This window comes from Centroberyx gerrardi, chromosome 17 (genome assembly GCF_048128805.1).
Source record: "Centroberyx gerrardi isolate f3 chromosome 17, fCenGer3.hap1.cur.20231027, whole genome shotgun sequence".
NCBI classification, from domain to species: domain Eukaryota; kingdom Metazoa; phylum Chordata; class Actinopteri; order Beryciformes; family Berycidae; genus Centroberyx; species Centroberyx gerrardi.
The window spans coordinates 15187900-15207325 of NC_136013.1; the positions used below are offsets into that span (position 1 = coordinate 15187900).

The window sequence follows — 19426 nt, forward strand, 5'->3', positions numbered from 1 at the left end:
AGCACATCACGAGAAAGACTGAAGAGTCACCATTAACAGCTCGCGTGCCCAGAATCATGTGCACATTTCCCATTCAAACGCACTTGAGCAACGTTTACATACTTTTTATTTCATTTTCCCCCCTTTTCAAGCGACTAAACTAAGCATGATGGACAACCTTGAAATAGGACATGGGTTTTACATTAGAGTATGGTTTGATGTATGAATACATTTTTTTCAGTCTCATTTCACTTAAGTGGTTTCTCCAGTAGTGATTTGTATGCTGCAGAGATGCAATGCTGCATAGATTTACTTCTTGATACAAAGCGTGACAGTGGTGTCTCCTTGGTCTGGGCATCGATCAGAGTAATCCAGGGGAAAGGCCTTTATGATATGAAAAAAGAAATAACAGGACATTTTTACTGTAATGTTTAAATATCACACAAGCATGCAAACGAGTGTTCTTCCTTTTTAATCTCTCCTTGTATGTCAGAGTTTTGCTCTTCTACTGTGACACTATCGTTCATGTCCCAGAAACCCAGAAAAAGGTAATAAAACAATATTTTCCTTTTGCACTTACACAATAACACTATCCTGGTAAAATTAGATTAAACAGGAGCAAGATACCAGTTCTTCAGCTATTGTACTCACTCATCTGGAGCCAGGGCAGACGCATAAGATGAATTGACGTAACTCTGTGCGTTGAATTGCACAGTGTGTGGCCCTTTCAGCTGGAAGAGGGTGTTGATCAGAGACACAGCCTCACCGGATCCCAGACTGGCAGAGGTGCAGATATTCAGGAGGCTGTACAACACTGCGTACACCCACTTCAGATCCAGAGAAATGCCACCTATGAGATTCACAAGTCAGCTTAAATAGTTGAAAAGGAATACCACTAAATTTAATAAGGTGGACTTGATCCCACGCAGAAAAGGGAGCCGAAATCATGAAAGCAGAGTTTGTGCTACCGCTGTACACCAGTGTAAAGCTCCATTAAGGTTTGAAAGTGATTGTAAGAACACAAGGTTGATTTTCTGGAGATGTAGGTGCATTTTCTGCTTCAAAACGGTAAAAGCTCAAACAAATATTCTATTTGTCTACAAAATCAGTCTCCCATTCATTGTCAGTGAAGTAGTTTCAGGCAGTATCTCATGGTGCTATCATAGATTAGAATCGAGGTTCTCTTATTTCCATATTTGGGACAGTTGCTCATGCTCACAAATGTTAATTTAAGTGTGCTTGGTTATGGGAATACCATATGCAAATTCATTGTTTGTGGTGTTCCCCAATGACAATTTGTGTTCAAATGTAAGCTTTAAGAAAGAATTGGAAGTGACAGCAGTCTACATGCATGAGAAGTGACGTACCGCTCATTACAAGAGGACAAGATGCCTCTATCAACAAAGGGTCTTTCAAAGCCGCGGTCACATGACTGCGGGACAGCCACTTATCTGCAGCGTCACCATCAACAAAGTCATACTGTGGTTTGAGAATGAAGTTGTGTCCAAGAAGCTGTGCTAATCTGAAAGAGAAGGTCAGAAGAGAGTGATTGAGTGAGTGAAAATTAACAATAGTGTGTGTGTGTGTGTGTGTGTGTGTGTACGTGGGGTAGTACCTGGTGACAGGCACAGCAGAGATGAAGCTGTACACCAGACAGTGCTGTGGCAGGTGGGAGTGCAGATCAGCACTGACTTTGGGGAGGTGAGAGGGCAGACAGCAGAGGAACAGGACGTCTGCCCATGCTGCCAGTCTGCCATTGTCAAAGTAACATTCAACCCCCCTCTGTGCAAACTCCACTGAAATGAGGAAACAAGAGGAAAAACACGTGGATGGGATATCCTGTAGCATTAGGTTTTGAGTATACTAGTAGGCAGCAGGCTATACACTGTAAAAACTCAGTGCAATTTAGTGAAATCAACATACTTTACCATTAAAACTCAATGTGTATAGATGTGTTTGTCAATTTCAACGTACTAGCTTCATAACTAATGAGTTCATGACTTGTGACTTAAAATTGAGTTGAAAGAACATTTTACCTTGCATTCACTAGACTGATCGTATTAAAGTTCATTAAGAAACATTGTTGGCTTATTAGCAAACATCCCAGCATGCATTGCATTTGAGTTAACTCAGAAACCCTTCCTTCTTTGTTGCTTGGATAAAGTAACAGGATGGAGACATGTTATGTATGTATCTTAGGTGAATTATAGGTCAATTTTTGATTAAAAATGAAAATAACCATAATGATAATAATTTGTATCCAGTGCAATTTCTTTCTCCATAACCTATAGAAGTTCTGTTTCTATGGCAAGTACCATTCACCTCTTGCACTTGCATTAGTGTAGTCAGCAGCTGACAGTATGATGATTTTGTGACACATGAACAACTGCCACTAAACACCTAACTAGTGAAAGAGAAAATAACACTGGAATGCAGTTTATCAATCAGTGGATAATAAACACATAAGTTGAAGTGCCTTAATATTTTTTTTTCCAGTGTACCTGCAGTTTCTGGTCTTCTGGTGGAGATCTTAATGTGTGAAGGTTTAATACCAGTCTTTTCAAGGAGGGAGAGGAGCAACTGCTTGCCGATGTAACCCATCCCAAGTATCCCTACACACAGGTCATTGTCTTTGTCTGATGCCAGTGAATCTCTGTTTGCAGTATGTCTTTTGATGATCTCTCTAAATATAGATGATGTATATCAATTAGTATGATTTAAATAAAAATACCATAAAGTACAGTAAAGTCACCATAAACTCACTCCTGAGTATCACAGACCACACACTTTTCATTAGGGATGTTAGCAGCCGAATTGAATTACCTCAATGACTGAGCAAGTTTGCACATAAAAGCTGCGTGCGCGCACCCGCAAATAGTCAATCCAGCGGAACGTGCACGAAGGCATAGGAGTTGTTTTTCATCCTCAGTCAGTCCACACTCAAAAGCGAGAGTGGTCAGATCAGCAGTTAAATCCGACATCACCTGAAAGTTGCAAAGGTAGTTATATATATGTGTCCTGCGGCACTTTTGCACCAGAGCGACTATTAGAAAACTGTTTTTGACTTTATATTTTAACGAAGCAATCTACAGACCAGACAACTTGTGGTTCCCGTCTGTTTCCATGGCAACGACTTGACAAGAACAAGTCCCGATTTCAAAATAAAAGTCATGACAAGCCCTGTGTGGTTTTCGGTTTCAGAATAAAGTAGCAAAACAAAAACTATATTTAATTGAATTAAACTGAATTAAAATAAAATATTCTTTTTAAAAAATACCCCTTTTATCGCTCTTTGTATAGCCCTAATCAAATCGTCCAAATCAAAAACGGAATCACAAAACCCATAGCCTATACATGACAACTTGGAGGACTATAATCTGAAAGGTGTTTTTTGCTAAAATCTGTGTTTACACAGCAGAAATAAGGCCTCTCTTGTAACATATAGAAATACCAAAAGTTTTGTAACCCATCACAAAGACCAACTTCGACCACACTCTTTTGAGGTGGACTTAACACTTTTTATTTCCCTTTTAATAACATTTCATGCTTTTAATACAAATTCCGAAAATCAACTGTACACTTATGTACAATAAACAGTATTCTTAATTTCCACATGAACAAGGAAATGAGCAAATTGAAAGACTGCGGATCACATCACGCCAAATATCAATATCAAACATACACTTAAAAAAAATCATATGAGCATATTAAGACTTTGGTTAAAGGTCTTAAGTAGATGCAGTTTCTTGGAGTTTGGGTCAACAATTCCAAAATATGAGTGGCAGACTGACAGGAAAAAGAAAGAATAAAAAAAATTGCAATTTTTTAAAATAAAAAATCAGCTTTCAAAATAGCAGCTGTCATGAAAATTATACTTAAGCCTTCAACATTGATTACAACCCACAGTAAAATTGTGAAACTTGAGAACAAATTTGGGTCTTTTTTCCCATCTATCATTCATGTGGGCAAGCAACCTTCGAGTCACTTAAAAGTGCTGATTATAGACCTACAACAAAACTTGAACACATTCAGGCTCTATACTTATTGTCTTACATTTGCATGAAATTTTACACATTAGGAATATTTACAGTAAGTAACAAGGCCCACATACATTTCATTATATAAATTAAGCGTCATTACACCTAAGATATTAGTGCTTATTGACACCAAGTAGGATAAGAGAATGTTGAATGACTAACCACAGCCAAGTTGTAAACAGAGCTGTTTCAAAATGAAGAAATGCGTGTACCTCATGAGGCAACAGCCTGCTCTTTCCTCATTGTTATGCTTTAACATTTAAAATGCCAGTTCTATCCTGCAACAGAAAGTAATCCACGTCAAGATGATAATGTGGCCCTGATCGGCATTAATTCCTCATAAAGTCCCTTTGATTAAACTAGTGTTGGATAATGCTGATAACCATGAAGGCACTGTGAGGGAAATGTGGGAACTGGTAAGCTGACACAAGCCGAATCACACTAGCTCAAATTGCCACAAATCCTATGAGATGAATATTATTTTATTTACACTGGGGCTGACTATCCAACTCGAGTACTTTTACTTCAAAAATAATCTGAAGAAAGGGATTCTTTCAGTTTCTAAGACTTCGTGTCAGAAAAGTCTACGCTTGTCAAGTTCAATTTTATTGGCAGCTGATTCTGCACAATCACCGCTTCAGTTACTGGATGGCAATAAGGAATTACTCTTCCCCTTGCCTCCATTTCTGAGACTCCTCCTGGCGCGCATCAGGGTGAATCTGGTTCCTCATCCCACCCAAGACATTGGAGGTAGCTTCAGTGGCCATGATGAGCGGCTTCACCACTGCGGGTGGCAGCTGTCGAAGAACCCCGCCCACCGCCCCGGTCATCCCACGCTGCTCATGCTCCCGGGTGGCTGTGTCGTAGATGGTCAGCGCAGTGTCGGTGATTCCCTGTAGACGCACACACCACACAATCTTTACTGACAACAAAAACAGTTCATTTTAATCAATACCACTTTAGTGCAAGTATTAGCCACTACAACTGGCAGTTTGTGTACCTCTTTCACCACAGTGTAGGCTTTGGCTACCCCTTCTCTCAGGTCCACGGGCTGGTGAGCCAATCCGTAATGAGAGAACCGTTTTATCCTCTTGGTGTCTCTCTCGTCCGGCACCGGAGACACCATGTCATAGGCCGTCTCAGCTGCTGCCTGAAACGGACAGACACAACACATTTGTTTGGTGCCTCATAAAAGCATTACTAGTGAATTTCATCTTTAGCTGTTAGGCTATTTCTCACATCCAAATTGCAACTTGTTTAGTTATAATGAAATGGCCGATTTACCTGGATGGTCCGCACCATACGGTTGGTGAGCTCCAGAGCAGCCATAGCAGTAGAGGTCCCGAAGGAGGCAGTGCCGCGCTGAAACCCACGGACTATCCGGCCATCCTTGCGGTACTGCTCTATTGGGAGCCACACCAAGTCCCTGAATCCCTGGACTGAACACAACATAGAAGAATTACTACAAAATCCATCTTAAGAATAGGGTTCAATTACCAGGATAAAGAAATTATACTGACACATACCTGAATCAGTAAGCACACATTAACTACATCCACAAGAGTATATCAATGTAACCATGAATTGCATATTGATCCAGCTTCACAGACACTGATTAAGCCTGTTCCTATGCATTCAGTGGCAAACTTTGCTGAGGAAAAAAATCTTTGTCTGGGACTAGACTGATTCCAAATATATTAATCCAGTGCAATTAGTCAAAGCATTCATGGCTGACTTTTGTGAAGTGCTGATAAGTTTAGCAAGTCTCATAAAACAGCAGCTCTATCTCACTATCATACTTGTGTGGATTGTTTTTCTGATCGTGATAGATAGATCTGATGCATTCTACTCACCCAGCTGTACCAGAGAGTGAATGGGCCCCACTCCACCCAACAGTCCTGGAAGCTGGTTTTTCTTTATGTCATTTAGCCACTCATTTATTGCATAGGAGAACATCTTATCCACACCTAATAATCTGAAAGACAACCATGTATTACTTTGCTAGGAAAAACAATTTGTTTTCTGTATAGTGAATGACACACTTGATAGTAATATATACCTTGGGTGTATAAAACAATCTTCACCATTACAGACTGACTCAGTGATATTAAATGAAAACAAACCAGTCTAATAGAATATTCCACTAACATAAACATACCCTTGTCTGTAGCACAATCGTCTCAGTTTCAGCTCTGAACAATTCAGCTGGGTCAGCCCCATTATGATCCCTGCGAATGTTCCCTGAAACAAAGCATCCATCAAATAATTTATAAAGCATAAATAAAAAAGGTGTTTGCTCTATTTTCTCATAGCCCTCTTAGACCATATACCTGCTCCATTGAAACATGTTTCCCATGGTAATCCAAGCGAATGGGAACCTCAGAAGTAAATCGAAACTCCCTGTTAGGAAACAGAGCAATTATCAAATACTGATAAGCAAATCGACGATTTGCTCAAGGGGGTTGGATCACTTTTAGTTATTCAACACTGACCTAAAGAAGATGGGTTGGTCTGTGAAGGAAGGAACAGCAGCTTCATTTTCATAAGATTCCTCTCTACCAGATGTGGAGAGACCATTGTGGCTGAATCGTCTCTGAGCAGGCACTGAGATAATCGGGGCCGGGTCCTGGCTGCTGCCAGCGTGCTTGGAGAAGCTGCAGGAGATCTCTGGGGCAGCTGGTTTCTTCATGGATACACAGAGAGCTGCAGACCAAACATGTTATCAGGAGCCATTCATTGAAAATGAGTTTGTTTTTCACCAAATGATTTTGGGAGTTTCAAGGTAATTGTGAATGAGCAGTTTTACCTTCCTGATCAGGCGGAGAGAACAACTCAACTTCAGCAGCAAGACTAGTAAAGAAGTCCTTCAAGAAGAACAGTGCATCCTTCAAACAGAAAAGAGGGGGTGGTCATTTTAGAAATGTTATGGTCAGGCATTGTATATCTATGATGTACTGGAAAAATCATCTTTACCAGAGTTTCTTACCTGATCGATGTTGAGGCGAAGAGGCATCAGGGAAACACGCAAACAGCACTCCTGGGGAGCTTGGCCTGCCTCTGGACACATGTGCAGCGCCTTAACTGTTAACTGAGAGAAGAAGCACACAAGGAGTTACACCGGGCCTAAACTTCCTGGGATTACTGCGACTGTGTTGCCTTCCTCACCATGTTAGAGTGGGCTTTGCGGGGCATTTCCTTGCTAGAGTACAAGTAGAGAAACTTATTCATCTGTGAGGTGGCCAGCCTGTCTCGAATCTCCAAGTCCTGCACAATGAACACCTGCCGGGACACTGGCTGGTCCACTGCCGACCCAGAAGCCACCTGGGCCTGTGGGTACACTTCGTGCTGAAACCTCACCTGAGGAAAAGGTTCAAGAAAAGCTAGTGAATGGTGAAGTCATGATCTCTGGGCAATTATGTGACCCATATCACTAGGTCTGTTTAATTTAGAAGAGGAAGAGCATTACCTTGCTGAGCTGGATCTCCATCAGGACATCAGGGTTCCTTCCCCTCCCACCTCCTGCCCGTCCTAAAACCCTGCCCTGCCTGACCGGGGTCTGGGAGGGGGAACTATGGGGGGTAGACCTGGAAGAACGCACATAACAGGACAAAAATCAAACAAGTCTGTTTCCATTTGAACACATTCTACAAACCTTTTAAAACTTCTGTGTGCATATCAGTTCAACATTTCATGTCTCACCCCCGGCTTCTAGCAGGAGAGGCTGTGAAAGTAGCATTCCCAAAGTCTTTCCCGCCATAGAGGTGCCACACGACAGAGATCTCCCTAATGAGGTAGCGCACTTCTGGGACGGGGAAGTTCATGGTTCCACGGCTGGAATCACTCCCGTCCAGAGGCTGACTGAAGTGATTGTCTTTGATTTCTACAGGGTCTGAAGTGAGTAGCTTCACTACTGGCTCCTGATCGCGATCCTGAAACACAATGTACTTACATTGAATCAACACAAATTTTGCAACACCAGTCAATCACTGAGTTGTGGTAGCTGCAACTGTGTGAGTGAATAAATCCCGACCTCTCCTCTGGAGCCTGGTGTCTCCAGGATACAGAAGTCGTCTGTCTCCTGGGCCAGGTTGGGGACAGGGGTGATGAGGGGAGAGTGAAGCATGGGGTAGGTGGGGCTTGACTCTTGGGTCAAATTCTCATCTGGGAACAGGAACAGGTCTGAGCGAGGAGGGTCATGGTCACGATTCCGCTCCTCGTGTATGCCTATATATGTGGGAAATGGTATAAAATCTCATTAAGTACAAATGTTTACACCATTTATGGAGCTATAAAATTAAAGGTTTACTGTAGCTTAGCATACAAAGTTCTCACCATTCTGCTGCAGTCCCACTGCATGCTGCCCATCAGTCTCCTCCATAGCCTCACTCATCAAGTCCTGCAAGATCTGCTGCTCAGTCTCTGGCAGCAGCGGAGTCTGAGATGTGGGCCGGCTTGGAAACTCCGCCTGGTCAAAAATACACTCAAACTAAGAATTTATGACCAAAATTAATCTCTGAAGCTTGAGGTTTGTAATTACACTGTAATGTTAAGTCGAGAATGGTGTCAGCGCTGACCTTGGGTCTCTGTGTGGCACTGCTGCTCTTGGTCTCCGGTTCTGTAGGGGGCAGCAAGTCTCCATAGCTAGCCACATACTGGATCAGGTTCATGAGGGCAGCACAGGAGTCTGAACACGTTCTGATGTGAATGACATCACTGGAGCAGCGCAGCTCAAATCTGGGCTCCAACTATCACCACACCAACAACAGAAAAGTATAAAGAAATGTGTGATCCTAATTTTGAGGGACAGACAGGTTAAAAACATTCAACTCATTCAGAGACTGCAAACTCTTACCAACTGTCCATCTACTCCAGGTTTGACAGCGGTGATCCTCAGCTCCAATGTTCCCATGTCCACCACTTGCACATAGTCTATGACACAAAGCAAAGGCAAGCGTCAATCAAAGCTCCACCATTTTTAACACTTCAAGCAATCTCTAATCAAAAACTTTATTGAAAGTCAACCCACCACGCATTAGATTGACAGAGACGGCATTACTCCTGTCTGAGAGGAACAGAGCAGCTTCGTCCAAAATGATCCTGTAAACAATACATCATACTTAGCAATGACAAATTCCTCAATGTCTCAACTGCGATGTAACCTCTCATTCTGTACCGGCGACGGGACCAGTGGAGCTTTCGTACCTGAGTGTAGAGGAAGAATGGTCTAGAGAGACACTGCTGGAGACACTGAACGTCTCTACAACCAACAGTGATCTGAGTGGCAGGTAAAGGGGTCTGCAGAGAGAAAAACAAATGTCACATTAGAATACGCACACTGGTAACACATAACACTATCATGAATGAGTTGAAGGTCCTACAGTACCTGTAGTCCAGAGAGCAGCTCCACAGGTGTAGATGTAGGGTGGTGACAGAGGTAGGAGGGGTGTAACCCAACACAGGCTCATCAGAAACATTCAGAAAGTCGACAATCTGTTGCACATACAAAAAGAAATGCCAAATAGATTCAACATGTCTGATCTTATTGCATTATAGTTCCTTTGAAAACTTTCTGAACCTTTCATATGAAGCTATCAATATGTCTGATTGTATTGCATTATAGTTCCTTTGAAAACTTTCTGAACCTTTCATATGAAGCTAAAAGAATAAAATAGGTATAGAAGAGTTAGGTGGGTGCTCCATCTCGTCCTACCTGGTCATACCAGCCCAGGCTGGCAGGGACCACTCTGTGCTGTAGTGTGGCACCTCTCACTCCAACAGCAACCAGAAATTCCTTCAAAAAAAAGCACACAGCACCACAGTGAGTGACCGAATTAACTGACCAAATTAAATTTACTAAGCACAAGCGAACTGACTGAAATATAATAACAATTAGGAAAAAACCTGAGTAAATGGAGGACAAAATGTATGTTGAAAGCAGGTGGTCTCTGAGATGATTCAACAATGAACATCCCATCATGCTTAGGGTTATGTATGTAAGTGCTGGGTAGACCCAGGTGATCATTATTTTGGCTACCATGGTTTGAATAAGAGGTCTCAGTGATTTTGAGAGAGGGCTGATTGTTGGGGTGCGCTTGAGCTTCAGTGACAGACTGGTCAACTTGTTAATGTTTCAGAAGGAAAAATGGCTATGATGATTTTGGCATGGAAGTTGGAGGGAAAGACATCATATCCTTAACTGGAAGGAGGCACACAGACTGTGATGTCTGTGATTGGTTTGAGATGCAAGGAAAAACAGACAGGCAACTCTGAATTAGTGCACTGCAAATGACAATTTCAGGCATGAGCGGGAATTTTCATCCAAACAGTCATTGAAGGACTTCATAGAAGGAAATACTGTGGTCAGGATGCAGTGCATAAATCCGTTCTTACATCTAAAAATGCACTTTTGCGAGTGACATAGTGGAAGGAAAACAGACAGTGGTCTACTGAGCCGTGGAAAACGTCATATGGTCAGATGAGTCACCTTCCGCCCTGTTCTCAACAAGTGGATGAGCAAATGTGTGGCACACGTCAAAAGAAGTCTATAGACCTGATTGCTTGTTTTCCATGGTGTAGGACCCTGGTGGTTCTGGTATGGTGTTGGGTGCATTCTCTTGGCATAGTTTAGGTCCACTGAACCTCTTACATGGCAAGGTAAATGCCAATCAATACAAAGCCATTCTGAGTGATCATGTTCATCCTACGATGAAGTGTTTCTATTCAGATGAGAGTGGAATCATCCAGGATGACAATACCCCCATCTACAGGACACAACTGGTCACTGAATGGTTTGATGAGTGTAAGAGTAATGTAAACCATTCCCTATTCAGACACTTTATGTTGGTTTTTCCTTCATTTTAGTCGTTACCTGCCAGTTAATTATGTGCCATACCTTGACATTGCGCTCTGTGTTCTGGGATGAGATTTTGACAGCGACAGACAGCATGCTATGGGCCTCCAGGCCGATGCCCTCTGAAGGTGTGGAGGATCTGTCAGGAGATGTCTCTGATTGGTAGATGCTTGGCTCCAGCCAATGGGGATGTGTCCTGCATGGCAACTTGATGTCTGAGGCAGAGGTGTCTCCATCCACAAGTCCTAAGCACATTGATAGAGTAGGAGATAGGTCAGTAGAGTCGGAGTAAGTACATGTCCTCAGACATACTACAGAATAATAATGCCTGACGACTGTAATACACTGACTGAAAATCTATCCTTTAATAATTAGTTTGGATTTCTCCTGGTTTACCTTGGTGATACATGCAAATGTTACTGGTGTGGAAACAGATGTAGTGTTGGTCTTTGTAGCCTTCGTACTGCGTCACACTGAATAACACTGCATTCTTCACCTCCAGCCAGAACTCGCCATGTTTGTTTTTCAATATGGTCTTATCCTCCTTCTGGGAAGAAAAAAATTGAACCCCCTGTTCATTAGCCATACAACAAGAGAAGAATAGCATAAGAATAGCAAAATAAAACAGTGAGGAGAGGGAACTAAAAAAGTCTTAAGGTTTACCTTAGCATTAGTATGCAGAGACACTAGGCCATGGTTGACACTGAGGATGACGGAGAACAGGCTCTGGGACGTTTTGCTCTGGGCCTTGGGCTTTTTCTTCTTGCGGGACCGGAGGCCCAGGTCAGAGGCAGGAGAGTAGTACTGCATGGTCTCCTCCTCTGAGCCACTCGTCTCCTCTACAAGCACAGCACAGGGTATCTCCATGAGTGATAATAATGACTTCACATCACACATTTCTACTCAAGACATTAACAGTCTGACCAAATGCAAATTCTTGCAAAATGCTTTCTCCTCTCTCACCCTCAGGACCGGTAGAGCGGAATTGGCTGAAGCTGTCCTTGGAGTAGGTGTTGATCAGCTGACTGGCGACAGAGAGTCCAACTCCATATGGCATATTCTCCACCGTCTCCACTGGTGATGGAGCAGTGGGCTCCCACAGTAGCAGGTCATTGTTTATTCTGTAAGAATGAGAGTATGTATTATAAGCACACCTTCAACCAGTGAAATCAGCTGCTGTACTGATTAGCTGGAATGAAAACCTGCATACTCTTGGGCCTCAATGTCACATGATTGAAAACCTCTGCTCTAATCCATACTGCCGCCCGATTCATATCATATTATGAATTCAGTACCTGTTGTGTAGTTTTTCGTAGAATGCCCTGCTGGGAAGTGCTAACTGCACGTTGGGGAAACATAGCTCAAGGATGAACCGAGAATTGTTCATGGTTTTCTCCTGGAACTCTGTCATCTCAGCAACATCACCAGGAATAACCATCTGGAAAACAAAACAAGATTTTCTAAATGTGGTGTCATCACCACTAGTTATGTAAACAGGTTAGGTATGCAAAACAGTGTTTATCTTGATATTTTCATAATGATCACCTGTCACAGGGCTCAATACATCAAACACAGGATAGCCCCTGCTATGGCATGCAAATCTGTTTCCACACAAATTCCCTGTAAAAGCAGCCAAACTCCACCCACTTTTCTACCAATGCCATCAACAAAACTTTAATGCCAATGTTTGAATGGGGAAAATGTTAAAAGGCCAATTAATTCCAAATTTTCATATAAAACCAAATGTGTGTTGCAACATCTCTTATGTTTTTGGACATAAAATGTGTCTTGTCTTTAATATTACACATATCCGTGCATTGGTATTATGTTACTAATATGATTGGTGGGTGGATTTTGAGTTTGACGAGTTGTAAATGAGGATAGACTTACATGGATTAATCAAATAGAATAGATACCATGTACTGAATTCTGAGCCAACCCATTTAACAGTTGAATTATGTGAAGAAGAAAAAAACAATAGTAGAGGGTTTTACTCTGAAGTTTACTCTGAAATTTGATGTCTTTTCATGGCAAAATTATTCAATTAAGCTCTAAGAGATGTAACAATGTTTGGTTGTACTTGAAACATTTTTGACTGATGTGGCCCTTTAGCCGCTACCCACCTCTTCATTCTCATACATAACCCTCCGTGAAGAAAAAGGCGATGGTTCAGGTTTCCCAAAGTCACAGACATCCTTCAGTGAGTGGGCAGCCCCTTCCTCCTCTTCCTCCTCAGGGGAATGGTCCTCAGCCCCCTCGTCATCCTCAGCTGTCACACGCTCAAGGATGGAGTGGACTGCAGTGGGGTTCATCTTCAGCACAACTCTGCCCAACAGTGACGGACAAATTAAACATCAGTGAGAGGTGCTCCTGAATGGACAGATCTGTTTGAGGTTGGTTAGCTAGACTTACCTTGGCCAGTCAAATTTCACACTTTCAGATGTCGTCATGTCTCCGTCCATAGTGTGGGACACCCGGAGGAACTGGGCAGCTGGTTGATCCGGCTCCTCCTGGAACCTCCCTGTGGAAATGAGGAAAAATAAAGATCAGTTCCTCAGTTTAAAGGCTCCTTCAGACGGCAGTTTGCAAACATTGTTTCTGGGGCCACATACCAACAAGCTCCCTGAAAGTGAGCTCCATCTTGGTTTGGTCAGAACTGCCACCCATGAACTCCGTCTTCACCTCCAGGTCCTTCAGCTCCAGGTAGAGAACTTCCCTCTGCAGGGACTTCTTGAACCAAGGGCCCCTCTCCTGATCTGAGCGCAGGTCAGGAATGGGGAAGCGGACCGCCAGGCACAGCATTGGGGCGTTGACAGTCAGCGATACATGACAGTTGGTTGGGGTGCGGCTGTCGTCAAGGAAAACCTCTGTAAAGGCCTTGTGCTGTGAAATGAGTTTAGACAGAGAAAGGCCTACATTATATACAATGTTGTAGAGCCTGTGAACGTGCAGCAGTTTTGCCATTTTTAGAATAGCAGTGATTTAGATCATCAAGTAGGCAACATCATTCATGTGCTAAGCCAGCTACAGCAAACGGGATGACACCTGGCGGGTTAATGTTTCTCCTGGCGAAAACAGGAAGATGGAATACCGTTTGTTTATATGCAAGTGGTAATGTCTTAATACATTCTACCATAACACCGTGTCATCATGGCAGATAATTAGTACTGATATCCACTAATTAAAAATGGTTTATATAGCTCCTGATGAATTGTCCAAATAACTATGCACAACAACTATGCATAATGTGAAAGATCTTTACTTCTGGAAATTCTTTTAATAAACAATCATCAAGCCACAGTTCCTGGGATGTCCTTACCAAGCTGACATGTTTATTGTAGGATGTGTACATGTGGGAGGCCATCATCTCTGTGGTGGCCAGCTTCTGAGGCTGTAGCAGTGAGTTGAGGCGGTCTACAATGCTGATGTCCAGCTCAGAGCGGACTCGGCCCAGCTCCACCTGGATCTCAGCCTTCCTGGGAATGGTGCTGAGACGCACTTGGCCACCCTGTGCAGAGAAATGTAGGGGTGATTGATTGGAAGCTAGACAGTGGTGCAGGGAATGTGTTTGAGTGTTGTGTATTGTAGTGTTGCTGTTTCATATTGCACTGAGAAGGGCTTTTTACCTGAGGGCCTCTGCGCTCGGCCTGTTTATAAAGCAGGTGAAGGCAGGTGGCAGATGGCGCATCAGCACTGGATGTGGTGTCAAATGTCAGGAGCTGAGGTGTGACAAAGAAACTAGTGAGACACGCTCCTAATGTCAAGCCATGTGCACCTTTCAAGTGTTTAACCGACCAAAGCTGAGTGCTGATGTGCTTGGGTCAGACTTGGACCTCTCACCTCAGTGTACTGAACCCCTCTTTGGGAGCCACCAATGAGGGCCTCAGAGGGGAATAGACACTCCAGTAGCTCCATCTGGCCAAGGGAGAAGTCAGTGCTAAAGGTCCGCAGGCTGGAGCCCTGACAGTGCTCATAGTTTATCTTCAGACCCTGGCCCACAAACCTGCAGAGATAGGCCCAGGTCAGTCACGCATTTACTCACTCAAAGAAAAGGACTCGTCCCAGCTTAAGCTTTAACAAGACATCAAGCACAAACCTTACAGAATAGGAAAACAATAAAAGTGCACCTGAGGTGGTCATGGGGGCAAGCCTGGTCAAACACTGTCCGAGACTGAAGGAAGGCAGCTGGAGGGAGCTGGCCTGGGCCCACCATGCTGAAGAAGTCTCTGGCCATAGGGGCAAGGGGACTGGGAGCAGCGTCCGGTGGTGGCAGGGGGTCGATGTGGAGGACTGATACAGCCAGGCTGCTCAGTGTCAGTCTGAACACCAGCTCTGGCCTCGACTCATCACCATGAGTTTTGGATGGATGGGCTGAAACACAATAATGGCATTTCATAAATGTACTTTTTTTCCACTGTAGTGAAAATTCTAGTCCAGGGATGGGCAGCCATGTGCCATGGAGTCTGCAGGTTTTCATTCCAACCAAAGACTACACCAGGTGATTTCACTGATTAGCACAACTTCAACCAGAGAGGAGGAATTCATCAGTGAAATAAGCTGGCATAGTCTTTGGTTGGAATGAAAACCTGCCTACACGGGACACTCCATGGCACATGGCTGCCTATCCCTGTGGAGTCCGTATTAAATAGCTTAATATGTATTAAATAGGCATACTAATTTGTTTTGGTACTTACAAGTCTGTCTCAGTAATTTTTGAGGGAGTTGTGAATCCCGCGACTGGAGGGGAGTTTCATTAGTCTGCTTCTCTCTTTGTCGTGGTACATCCAGATAATCATCCCAGGGAGCCTAAAAAGACGAGACACACAGATATGGTTCCAGATTGTGTGAGAAAATGGCTTCCAAGTAGGTACACATTAGGCGAAGGAATAATTTTACCACACAAGCTAAAACATCTTTGATCAAATAGACATTTGTATACCACCTAATTATGTTAACGTGTTAACGTATGAGACTGTTTTTCATTTTGGTGGGGACGTCACCCTGACAGCCCCTTGCACTCACCCACATGCTATTTTAATGTCTACTTGTAAGCATGGTCAAAAAGGAGAGGACTTACTGTTGGATTTCCAGAGGGAGATTCTCCTGGGGAGGCAGAGTAGTTGCTATTGAGTGACAGGTCCAGGTCAACAGTGGGTGGTTCACCCAGAGGAGGGAGGGATGATAAGCTGTGCGACATGTCCATGTCAGCCATTGAGAAGAACACATCTTCTACAGCAACCACAGATTCAGCAAAAGAAACAGTAAAGAAAGGGCAGTTCTTATTAGACAAGTGCAAGCATGACAGCTTATTTGTAAGAAAGCATTTGGATAGAGGATGTTTCAACCCAACCTCGACTAGACACAGTTCTGGTAGTTTGGCTCTCAAAGAGGTCAGGGTCTGCTCCAGGCATAGCGGTATCCTTCTTCAGACAGCGGTTGAGTTCCATATGGAGCCGATACTCATCCTCTTGCTGTATGGGTCGATTCTTTCTGTCCTTAGCCCATTCCTGTGCTCCTTCACACAAAAGGTAAGAGATACTGCAATCACTCCATCGCTAAACAACTCAGTTGGTTATACCGCTGTTTGATTCAAACAGTCTATATCAGCCGTGAACAGATGGGAGCTTACCTCCACCAGAGAAAGCTCCACACATGTCCAGAAGAAGATGAACTTGCCGTGGGGCGAGCAGAATAATTATTGTATCAATATGTCCGTCAACATCCAGCTGAAAAGCAATGAATGCATGAACAGAGCTGTTGTTAGCAATTGTCTCAAAGGCATAATATTGAACAAATAATCAGGCACTGATTTTTTGTGTCATTTTCTTAAAATCTAATAAATATTTTGCAGTCAGGCACTGTTAATTTACCTTTGCTCCAGGCATGGCTAGGTTGTGTTTCAGCGTGAGGGACAGCTCAATTTTGCCACTGAGGCTCCCAACCTGCATAGGTTCAAAGGGCGTAGTAGAGGATACTGGCTCTGTGAACTGGGGATGAGGCTCACATATTATTTTGGGATTCCAGCTAGGGGAGAGCTTGGCTTCAGTCTCCTGCACAAAAGGTAGAGAAATAGGTGAGAAAATGAAAGAATTATGTACACCTCCTTTGTGATAAAAATCAAAAGCTTTCTACACTAACCGCTGGTGTAGGTGAAGATTTGAAACCAGCTCGGGACGCTTCTGAGAACTCATCCCAAAAGATGGTGACTCCTTCCATTTGCAAGTTTTTATGTGCAAATGTGGTTGGCTGATGCACATTCACACTTGAACTCTCCTCACCCGTTTCGTCGCAGTAAACAATTCTGAAAACAACCACAAAAAAATGAGCTTGACACAGAGCTAAGACAGTGAACAATAATACATCAACAAGTGACCTATACTGAATGTACAAAACTTTAGGGACAGCTGCCTGATATTGAGTTGCTTTTACACAATCCACATCTCAGTTGTCTCAAAGCTTTAAAATCCTTCTCTAACTCGTCTACTTATCTTTATGTACATCTCATTCTCACTGTACTTCATGAAAAGAGTGTCCCTAATATTTTGCACAGTCAGTGTAAATGTAATCCATTGTCCCACTGATTGAACAAACTTACTTGTTGATTCGAATCTCAAGAGCAATTCCAGTTTTAGAATTTTCTGGAATGTGTTCAATTCTGAGAACAGTATCCAAAAATGTCACTTTGACTCTTCTAAGAACTGCAAGAGAAGAAATTGTTAAAAAAAAGACTCACAACCTAATCTAGGTCGGTACACCTGTTTAAGTGTTGGCTTATGATATAGACGTAATGTACCTGTCTCTATGGTTTCTGCAAACTTCTCCAATCCCTCAAACGGCTGGAAGCTCTCTCCCATATCATCAGTAAGTCTCTGGCTCAGACATTCTTTGGCAAGCTGCATGCTGCTTGTCATGAAGCTGGACCAGTACATGGGTTCCATGCCAGATGCTAGGAAAAGAACATCTAGTGGGTAACATGGTCAACTGAAATATGCCTTACTATAATATTAGTTGCCAACTCATTCATTGTTGACTGATGTATATAATAAAAACAACAGAAATGTGCATCTCACAGGGTTTATGTTATAGAAGCAACCTGAATGTATGATCTCCTTACCCATTCTTGGTCTGGGTCTGAACACCATCTCCAATCCCTTGACCTCCAGGGCACAGTTTTCTTGCAGCAGGGCTGCCCATGGCACAGTTAGAGAAATTGTCTGGATAAAGCCTTCTATTACCTCAAAAGGGGCATCTGCCGTCTCTAGGAGATCATTCAGTGACTGAGGAACAAGAAATAATGCTCAGGCCTTTTTCAGTTCATACATATTCTATGTTTATGTCTAATTAATCAATCTGCTGTATTTCATGCCACAAAGCTAACACTACACGTACCCATTTGTCCAGTGGTACTTGTGCAAGTGATCCAGTGCCTTGATAGAGGTCTAAGCTGAGCTGATCCAAACTCAGCTTTTCCTGTAGAAAGTTGCCTAGGTACCGATGCAGGAGGTATCGGCAAGCCCGCTTCTTGATGGACTCCGAGAATGGCCAAGGCATCTTGACTGAATGAATGTACCCAGGGAACTAAATGGATCTTGAAGCTCTGGACCACGAATGCTATAGCTAAGCAGAGAGCTATTAATTTATTACTGGTTGTACTGTTCTGTCATCCCGTCGACTTAAAGAAGTCAAGAAAAGGTGAACTCAAACATCCTTCATATCCCAAAATTAGGGACACCTCGGAGGATGTGCTGACACTTAGGGATATGTGTGGGAATTGGTCCGACTCCAGTTTGCTTCGCCTACAGAAAATAAACACATATGTTGCCCCCTTTGTAATTTGAGACATCACAAAATGTCACTGACACAGCCGGAGCCAAACAACTTCTATTCGTGGGCTAGTTAAAGACAGTCTGTTTCAAATACCTCTTGGACATAATTTACTGCAACATATCCATTGGCTAGACGGAGAGTTGTTGACAACACGCTATTGCCTTCACAATTCAAGAGCCGGTGTCAGCTAGCCAAACGCACTTGCGAAATAGCTATTAGCATGCCACAAACTAACTAGCTAATCATTAGCTACCTATCATTAGCTATCGTTATGTTCTCTAATTTCAATGGCGTTAGCCACAGCTGTCATTCTGTTTTGACTGCTGGCAAGACAAAGGCATGGCAAGCTAACTAGCAAGTTGGTGGCTAGCGCCGCTCGCTAGCCAGTCAGCCAATCCCCCATCAACCACCCACTTGCCTGTCTCTTGCCAGTCGGCTGAGTGAACCAACGTTAGCTGTCTCTTGGCTAAGTTTGCCTAGCAGGCTAGCTGTAGAGGCAGCTAGCATGCTAACTAGCTGGCTAACCTAAAAAGCCTACATTTGTTAAGTTAGGTTCTCCGTTGGATGTATATTAACAAACAATAAACACAGATACACTAATGCTATGTGACACACGTATCAGTTAGTGAGCAGAGTTGAAGGTATTACTTCAGCTCTTACCTTCTGTCTGAGTTGTTTACAAACACTTTCATGACTCCGCACCAACTGAGCCTGCACACTGTGGGGTGGGCTA

General features: G+C 43.2%; 2 protein-coding genes across 5 annotated transcripts; both read right to left on the bottom strand.

The window, feature by feature from the left end:
* Positions 1 to 182: 182 nt before the first annotated feature.
* On the bottom strand, positions 183 to 2960 carry noxred1 (NADP-dependent oxidoreductase domain containing 1). Its single transcript, XM_071924188.2, is given in 6 exon segments — positions 183 to 363; positions 631 to 829; positions 1347 to 1501; positions 1595 to 1775; positions 2481 to 2662; positions 2803 to 2960. Coding segments are annotated over 6 exon segments (1056 nt in total).
* Positions 2961 to 3487: 527 nt separating this feature from the next.
* atg2b (autophagy related 2B) lies at positions 3488 to 19390 on the bottom strand. Of its 4 annotated transcripts, none has more exons than XM_071924181.2 (43): positions 19354 to 19390; positions 18256 to 18662; positions 17981 to 18143; positions 17660 to 17812; positions 17462 to 17564; positions 17005 to 17167; positions 16737 to 16916; positions 16496 to 16592; positions 16217 to 16381; positions 15944 to 16095; positions 15561 to 15672; positions 14994 to 15237; positions 14707 to 14869; positions 14493 to 14585; positions 14186 to 14374; positions 13479 to 13749; positions 13279 to 13387; positions 12990 to 13191; positions 12162 to 12304; positions 11830 to 11987; positions 11530 to 11705; positions 11263 to 11410; positions 10909 to 11111; positions 9727 to 9807; positions 9400 to 9506; positions 9219 to 9311; positions 9043 to 9113; positions 8869 to 8945; positions 8591 to 8761; positions 8349 to 8502; positions 8047 to 8240; positions 7716 to 7945; positions 7483 to 7600; positions 7182 to 7373; positions 7003 to 7104; positions 6823 to 6901; positions 6509 to 6719; positions 6347 to 6416; positions 6175 to 6257; positions 5870 to 5991; positions 5301 to 5455; positions 5017 to 5166; positions 3488 to 4909 (listed from the first exon to the last, which is right to left on the bottom strand). In XM_071924181.2, exons 2-43 carry the CDS (start codon positions 18415 to 18417, stop codon positions 4679 to 4681), a joined length of 6240 nt encoding a protein of 2079 aa, XP_071780282.2. In that variant the 5' UTR covers positions 18418 to 18662; positions 19354 to 19390; the 3' UTR covers positions 3488 to 4678. The 4 variants fall into 4 exon arrangements, with proteins under 4 accessions (XP_071780282.2, XP_071780283.2, XP_071780281.2 ...); XM_071924182.2 differs by having other exon boundaries at positions 8349 to 8481; positions 11263 to 11413; XM_071924180.2 differs by having other exon boundaries at positions 11263 to 11413.
* Positions 19391 to 19426: the final 36 nt, after the last annotated feature.